The 7496-nt window shown below is 41.9% G+C and overlaps 1 protein-coding gene across 5 annotated transcripts; it reads right to left on the bottom strand.

Annotated features, from left to right (window-relative positions):
• Window positions 1-3194: 3194 nt before the first annotated feature.
• Window positions 3195-5733, bottom strand: LOC111596194 (mucin-5AC-like). 5 transcript variants are annotated; one of them, XM_023310299.2, is made up of 4 exons: window positions 5656-5733; window positions 4617-5592; window positions 4404-4550; window positions 3195-4342 (listed from the first exon to the last, which is right to left on the bottom strand). In XM_023310299.2, the coding sequence occupies exons 2-4, from the start codon at window positions 5561-5563 to the stop codon at window positions 3244-3246; spliced, it is 2193 nt and encodes a 730-aa protein (XP_023166067.2). In that variant the 5' UTR covers window positions 5564-5592; window positions 5656-5733; the 3' UTR covers window positions 3195-3243. The 5 variants fall into 5 exon arrangements, with proteins under 5 accessions (XP_023166067.2, XP_023166068.2, XP_023166072.2 ...); XM_023310300.2 differs by having other exon boundaries at window positions 4617-5581; window positions 5635-5716; XM_023310304.2 differs by having other exon boundaries at window positions 4617-5581; window positions 5656-5711.
• Window positions 5734-7496: the final 1763 nt, after the last annotated feature.

The raw sequence follows: 7496 nt of genomic DNA, 5'->3' as shown, positions 1-7496 counted from the left end.
AATAGAACCAAACTCTTATAATACCCACTCACAATGGCATTGTCCTTAGGCATTCCAGCGGAAAATAGGCATAATTTACACTTGACTAGAGAGCTTAAATAGTTGAGCTGAAGTCGCGACACGTTTGCCATTTCAAAATTTGTGTAAGAATTTTTTGTGGAATTTATATGCAACTAATTTCCATGGCCTTAAGCATATATACGTGAAGTGCGACAACAAAACAAAAGACAGCGACAACAACAACAACAACATCAAGAACTAGAGCAATAAGGGCAAAGAAAATGCCTGCAACTTTTCATGCAGTGAAGGCGGGCACACAAACACAAACAGAAAACCAAGTAAGAACAACAACAACAAAACTTCAACTGACAAGACAACAAGGACAAGGCTAACAACAGCCAGCAGAGGTACGAAGAAGCAGAAGCCACTGAAGAGCGCCATCTGCTGGCAGGAGTCGGAAGGAGACGAGGACCGAGGCAACAATCGTTAGGGCAACTGCTGCCATGTTAGAAGCACGCAGCGAGACGGTTACAGCATGGCAAACAAGATGAGAATGACTTGCAAGTACTAGGTGGTGGGAGGAAGGACTAGAAACCGGGTCTAGTCTAGCAATGGTAAAGTTCTACAACTAATCCTGACTGATGTTGCGACAATATATAGAAAAGCACAACATATGCTGCTGCCGTTTCGCAGCTACGCTTTGCTGCCTCCCAGCACTGACTCTCTCTCCATCTCGCTCTCCCTCACACACTTTCGCAGTGCCCTTTTCGTTCTCCCTCTCCCTCTCTCTTTCTCTCTTTGGCTGCTGTTTTGCCATTTGTGCCAAAGATTTATGCCTTGGCGCACAAAGTTGCATTTCAAATAGATTTCAACTAACGTAAAATAAAAACAAGCAGAAAAAATAACAAAAAATTACATATAAAAACAACTGCAACAAAATGGCCAAAGGATAAAATATTGAGTGAAATATAAAAAGTGTATAGAAATTAATTTATTTGACTCTCAGAGTATCACGAATGTTAATTATTTCTCTAGCGCAGAATATCGAAATTATAGAAAATAAATTAATACATAAGAAACTTCTGGGACTTTCATAGTTAAAAAAAACTAAAAAAAAAATATTCAAAATATTTTAAAAAATACTAAAATATTTTTAAAAGTATTAAAAATATTCTAAAAAATATAAAATGTATTTTAAAATTTTTAAAAATAAAAATATTTAAAGTAAAATATAATAATATATAATGACTTTAACTAAAAGTAGTTACAAATATTAGAAATACTATATTTTATATCTATATTTAAGCTATCTAGAAATTCCAAACTGAAATCTGCACTATACAAAACTTTTCTATATAAGTTGACTGGAGTTAATCCCAATTTGCTTGTAAACTTTGCTCTAAAAACTCTTGGAAACTCTCAAAAGCTCCAAAGATTCTAACAAAATGTCTTGTTTCAAAGATAAAAGATAATCTCTTTAATTAAGCCAAACTTCATTCATTTCATTGAATACACATTGGCCTTATTTTGTCGAAGCAACGGACTCTTTTATTAATATTATTTTATTTATTGCTTTATTTACTTAACAAAACGGCATAAATTTAACTCAAGAGAACTACGGAAATTGCTTCACTGACATTTTAATTCATCACAGGCAGCTGTAATTTTAATAGACTTAAACGCATTTATGTTCTATATATAAATACACAGACATATATATACATATATATATATACTTATACATTTTTCATATTGCATCCACTAATTAACCAAAAAGTCGCAAACGTTTGCCGATGCCATAAAGAAATGTTAATGCCAGGTGAAAATGCGTTTGTGGTAAAGGTGTTAAGTGCTCAAAGCTGGTTGCTTAACACAGCAAGTGCCACGCCCACCTGCTGTGCGCAATTGGCGCGTCACCACGTGGGCGTATACGTAATATTAACTCTGTGTGTGTCGCACAGCATTTCATAGTTGCCAAAAGGAAGCACCGCAAAATTCAATCAATATAATTGCAACACTTTAGCTAAGAACTTTACCAAAAAGCTAGCAACAAGATACACACACACACAGACACACACACATGACTATGACAAAGTACGTAAACAATGTAAAACGCTTCAAATTTATACGTGAAACTCAAAAAAGGCGCTCCATGGGGCTTCGATATGGGCGAAACGAGCTGATAGAAAATGCGGAGCGAAAGAGAGTGAGAAAATGAGAGGGCGAGAGTGAGACGCCGAGAGTGAGCGGGCGAGAGAGAGAGGGCCAGAGTGAGACGGCAAGAGTGAGAGGTGAGGGCAACTGTGTTTATGCTTAGAAGTTTATGCATTTAATTAAGCCTCTAAAAACTTACGTGGGCAGCGACGACAACAACAATGTTGATGAAAAGCGAAGGGAGCGTGGGTTGGGCGATGAGGGCACACCTTGAGCTGCCCGACACATAGTTTGTCATTGCCTGCGTGTGGGCGTGTTTCCGTTTTTGGGCGCTCACTTTTGCAGTTTTACGTGCGTCAGTAAAAAATTTTCGCAAACTCAAGTTTTCCGCTTTTCGTTTTTTACCCAAAAGTTTTGTCGTCGCAGCTGCGACTGTCTGTCGGTTACATTCAATCATTTCTTGGGGAAAAACTCAGTCAAAATATGAATTTTTCAGACGATATAAATAGGTGAATAGTCAACAAGAATAGGACATTGAATTAGGCTAAGAGTAGAACCAGCTGTTTGGCTAGTTGCTGTAGCAGAGTCAATCAATCCTGAAATGAAATATTAAAGCTGCAAACCTTGGCACATTAACACAAACGTACATAACTATGCTCTTGTGTATATGTGCGCAGGAATGTACGCGCTCAGCGTTTAGAATTGCGCTCAGTTTAACATTCACTCTTCGATCCAAGCTGCGCTCTTCGCTGTTCGCTGTTCTCTTAGTTCAGTACTTTTTCGACAGCAAGAGCATTCTACTCAACTTTGTAATCGCAGTTGCACTCTTCGTATTCTTTTGTGGAATCTATTCTATTGTTGCTGCCATAGGCAAAACTCTACACATGAGTGAGTGTATGTTTGTGTGGCTTGGGAAACAACGTTGCTCTTTTTTCAATATGGCTCTTAGAGTCTGGCATTCAGATATGTATGTATATATTTGTATAATAATCAGCCATAGTATCGCTAATATGAATTTTTATTTAATTAGCTTACCGAAAAATATTTCAAATATAAACCCGACTTTTACAATATATATATTAACATTTGTCACATCAGAGTACATCCGCTCTTATGGCTCTCTTTTGGCCTCGGCTCATCTGAGTGTTGGTGCAGCCTGCGCTGCAGCTCTTCCTCCAAATTAGGTATATCGGACGATAACTGCCCCTCAGATTCGATATCGATATCGATATCATTATCATCGTCCTCGTCTCCCCCGACGCTACTGTCATCCAATTGTAGTTCATAGTCGTCCACGTGCAGTGCCTGCTCAGGTTTCAGAGTACTCACATCGGAATCGTCATTCTCATTGATCATCGACAGCCGACTAGTGTCCGATAGGCTGCTAGCACTCTCTGGCTTGGCTATGGGACTTGCACACTGTTCGGCTGGCTCTGCCTCAAGCTTAATCTGAGCGATAGTTTCAGCCTCCGAGTTCTGTTCGTGTACTGCAGGAGCCGGTGTAGATGTATGTGAAGGTGTACTTGAGTTTTTACGTAAAGGTGTATTTGATAGGGTATTTGAGAGTTTTTTTGAGAGTTTATTTGAGAGTTTATTTGAGAGTGTATTTGAAAGTCTATTGAAAATTCTCAGTGAAGGTGCAGGTGTGTGTGCATTTGAAAATGTTTGTGGAGGTGTATTTGAGAGTATATGTGAAGATGCAGCTGCAGGTGCAGTTAAAGGTGTAACTGTGTGTGAAGGTGAAGGTGCAGCTGCAGGTGTAAATGTGTGTGAAGGTAAGGGTGAAGGTGAAGGTGCTGCAGGTGTAAATGTGTGTGAAGGTAAAGGTGAAGGTGCAGCTGCAGGTGTAACTGTGTGTGAAAATGAAGGCGCAGCTGCAGGTGCAAATGGGTGTGAAGATGAAGGTGCAGCCGCAAGTGCAGATGCAGGTGTAGGAGTAGGTGTAACTATTTGTGAAGGTGTATGTGAAGGTCTAGGTACAGGTGCAGCTGTGGCTACAGTTAAAGATTTGCGCGACTTCTCTCCACAGATTTCAGCAGCAGCCGGCAACTCGGCTAGGTCCACAAGTTGTGGCGTCTCCATCTGAATGTCGCCTGATGTGACGTCATCCGATTGTTTTTTTTTGTCTACCTGTTGCTCGTACCGGCCGCGTTTCGGAGGTGATGCCCCATCATTAGTCTGATCCTCACTGTGGATAAGTCAAGGTATTTACAGACGATCTGCACACACTTCGAGCTCAGCTAACTCACGTTTTTCGCTTCGCGGCCAGCCTAGGGCTCTTGCGCGTATAGAGCGGACGCCTCTTCATCACGGGACGCGTCATCATGGCTACGAGTTGCCGTTTCTTGCGCACGTTCTGAGGTGATGCTCTCTTGGGCGTTCCGCAGCGATGGCCTCTGTGTGATGAGGAGGGGGTAAAGCGATCATTAGAGTGCGCGATTCACTAAATTACACTATCCTACATTTTCAGGCTGTTCTTGGTGGTTTTTGGTGTCTTTGGAGTTTTGGTTGTTCGCTTTGCTTTCGCCGATTTCGGTGTCTTGTGAACGCCCTTGGGCTTGGGCGTGTGGATTGCCCGACGTCCCACGATGTCCGTGTAACTGCGGGTTCGCGGTCTGTGCTCCTGGAACTGCTCAACCACTGGCTCAATATGCAGCTTAGCGAAGTTAGGGGTCAGGGGACGCGAGACGTTCTGGTCACTTTCGATCTCGTCAGAGTTGAGTCTTCGCAGTCTCAGTGAACAACCAGAATCGCAGTTCATGTGCTCTTGCACCACCTGCTCGAACACAGGCTCATCTGCATTATCAGTATACGGCGTAGCATAGTCGGCTTCATCGCTCGCGATCTCCTCAGAGTGGAGGGTTCGCAGTTTCATTGAGCACCCAGAACCGCAGTTGCTGTGCTCCTGCACCACCTGCTCGAACACGGGCTCAACTTGATTGTCAATATACGGCGTAGAGTCAGGTGTCACGAGTTCTAAAATGCTTTCACCACTCGTTATCTCTGTGTAATCGCATGTGTGCAGTGTCAGCGCGCAACTCGAGTCGCAAAGGCTGTGCGTCGGCACCACCCGCTCGAATAGTGGATCAATTAGATTATCGATATACGGCGTAACGAAATCAGGCTGTGAAACTTGATCACTCCCGATCTGTGTATAATCTGTGAGTGTTTGCAGTGTCAGTGTGCAGCTACAGTTGTCGGGCTCCTGCACCACCTGTTCAGACATTGGCTCATTTAGGTCACCGAAATCCGGCGTGAGGGAGCCAGGGCCAGGATTCACGGGCTGTGAGATTCTATGTTCATTGAGTGCCGTCAAGCCAGCTATCCGTTCTGCTGTTGCTCCTGCTGCTGCTACTACGGCGTGTAGAAAGATCTCCGAATCGCTGCTTGAATCGCTTATGGATGCCATGAGTAACTGAGTTTCCTGCTGTTAAAGGGCTTTTGATTGTATGTATTTAGTTCAATTACAAGTTTACCTACAAAATTTAGTTATATTCAAACCTGTTTTGTCGATGACCTATTGTCGAAGTTTGAAGCAAAGGCGCTGTAAGGCTAGACATGTCAACAAATTATCGAAAATAGTCCAGCTTCCCGCATGCTTAGGTTATTTACAAACAATTAAGGAAAAACATAAATTAATAAAATATTATTTTAAAATAGCTCGAAACGGCATTTCTTTTGAAAGTTTAAACGAAACCAAAGCCCAAGAACATATCTGATCAACAAAACGACCGAGCGGAGACTAAGTCGTCGCGCTTAGTCTACACCTACTCGTAACTAGAATTCTCAGCCATACGACAATAAATGTGCACAAACTAACTGTACTGGCAAACTTCTACACGCGTGAGTACTTTAGTTTCACTCACTTATAGAACAGCGGTAAATTTTTTACGATCCCAGCAGTTGCCTACGCCTTCTGAGCGCTCTCTGGTGGACTCTAAGTAAATTCCCACGCTCACACTATCTGCACTGTTCACACCATGCAATAGCTCATTGGCATCTGACATAACAGAGTCCATTACCCCTACCGCTCTAACCAATAACATTGTTAACTCTCTCTTAATATGTACAAAAGCGACTCACTTTATATGTATAAAATGTTATTATGCATGTTTGCATGTACTCCCTTTATTTTTTGCTCAACTATACCCTATACCTCTGAGCTTGTTGTTTTCTACATTGCAATGTAGCTAAATTTGAGCATCAATTGATGATGCTCTTCAATTTGATTCCTAGGGGGGAATCAGAATATCTCTGTAAAGTCAACTCTAACCAAGATAAAATAAATAAATAAAATAATTACTGATGATTAAAGCTCATATTACCCAGATAGGAGAAGACTGGTGCAGGGATAGGGGGCACTACGTCAACCCTTCCAGCAGCCAGCCAGGAAAATAACCGCTATGAAAACTTTGCCAGCTGTATTACATTACGCCTTTAATTTCATTAGACGCCAACGAGCTGGGCGGCTGCTGGGAGTGCAGGCTGTGAGCGCAGGGGGCGGTGGGCTGTGTGATACGAGGGACACAGGCAGCGCCAGTGGCCCATAAAATAGAACAAAACACTTGTAAAGCCAAAAGACGAGTGAGAGAGGAAGAATAGAGAGGCGTGAAGCTCATATTCCAGGGCGACATCGTTGACGGCATTGCAACGCAGCGGGCAGCCCGAAGAAAGCGGAAGGTGGGTTGGGTGCGTTCACATAGACAGAGTGCCGGCAGGATCATGATGCCTTTTTCGTGGCAGGACGTCGCGTTAGAGTTTATTATTTAATACTTTTAACGTCGTGCGTAGAAATTAGCAGCCATAAATCAATGAAACGACTCGCACAAGTCCACAATTAGCCAGTCGCCTGTCTCGGACTGTGCCTCGCCTCGGATGGACAGCCTAGAATTATAAGAAACACTGTTGGGTAATTAATTTTTATGTTGTAAACATAAGATACACTTGCCTGAGAGTGTTTGTGCGTGTGTGTGCGAGTGTGTTGGGCATTAACAGTTTGCATAGCTCATACAATAATTACGGCAAATAAATGATGGGTTGGAAATTAGACAGTAAACAAATTCATATATGTAGATACATATGAATATAAACATTGATTTCCTACGTAAAAAGGTCGAAAAACTAGTAATTCAATTATTTTCTTAGAATGTAAGCAAAAATCCACAACCAAACTCAAATGTCGTCTCTCTAAAATTCACAAAAAAGTAATTTTGCAAATTTAAAAAAAAACTGTTCGCTGACTGAGTCGCTGAGAGGATCCACATGCATAAATACTCAATCAATCAAAGAGATTGCTGCAGCCTAAGAGCGGTGTGGATAATGAGAGCGTGGAAAATATCTTA

Source organism: Drosophila hydei, unplaced genomic scaffold, assembly GCF_003285905.1.
Source record: "Drosophila hydei strain 15085-1641.00,03,60 unplaced genomic scaffold, DhydRS2 tig00008116-arrow-pilon, whole genome shotgun sequence".
NCBI lineage: Eukaryota > Metazoa > Arthropoda > Insecta > Diptera > Drosophilidae > Drosophila > Drosophila hydei.
Note: the sequence above shows the minus strand (reverse complement) of the source record. Positions and strands in the feature narration are given on the sequence as shown.

What these genes read in the sequence shown, in the direction of transcription:
- LOC111596194 (XM_023310299.2), bottom strand. Translation starts at nt 5,563, where the DNA reads ATGGCATCCATAAGCGATTCAAGCAGCGATTCGGAGATCTTTCTACAC. An exon ending in ACCAAGAACAGCCTGAAAAT is followed by an intron (nt 4,551 to 4,616) that starts GTAGGATAGTGT and finishes CTCATCACACAG; the next exon opens with AGGCCATCGCTGCGGAACGC. An exon ending in CTGGCCGCGAAGCGAAAAAC is followed by an intron (nt 4,343 to 4,403) that starts GTGAGTTAGCTG and finishes ACTTATCCACAG; the next exon opens with TGAGGATCAGACTAATGATG.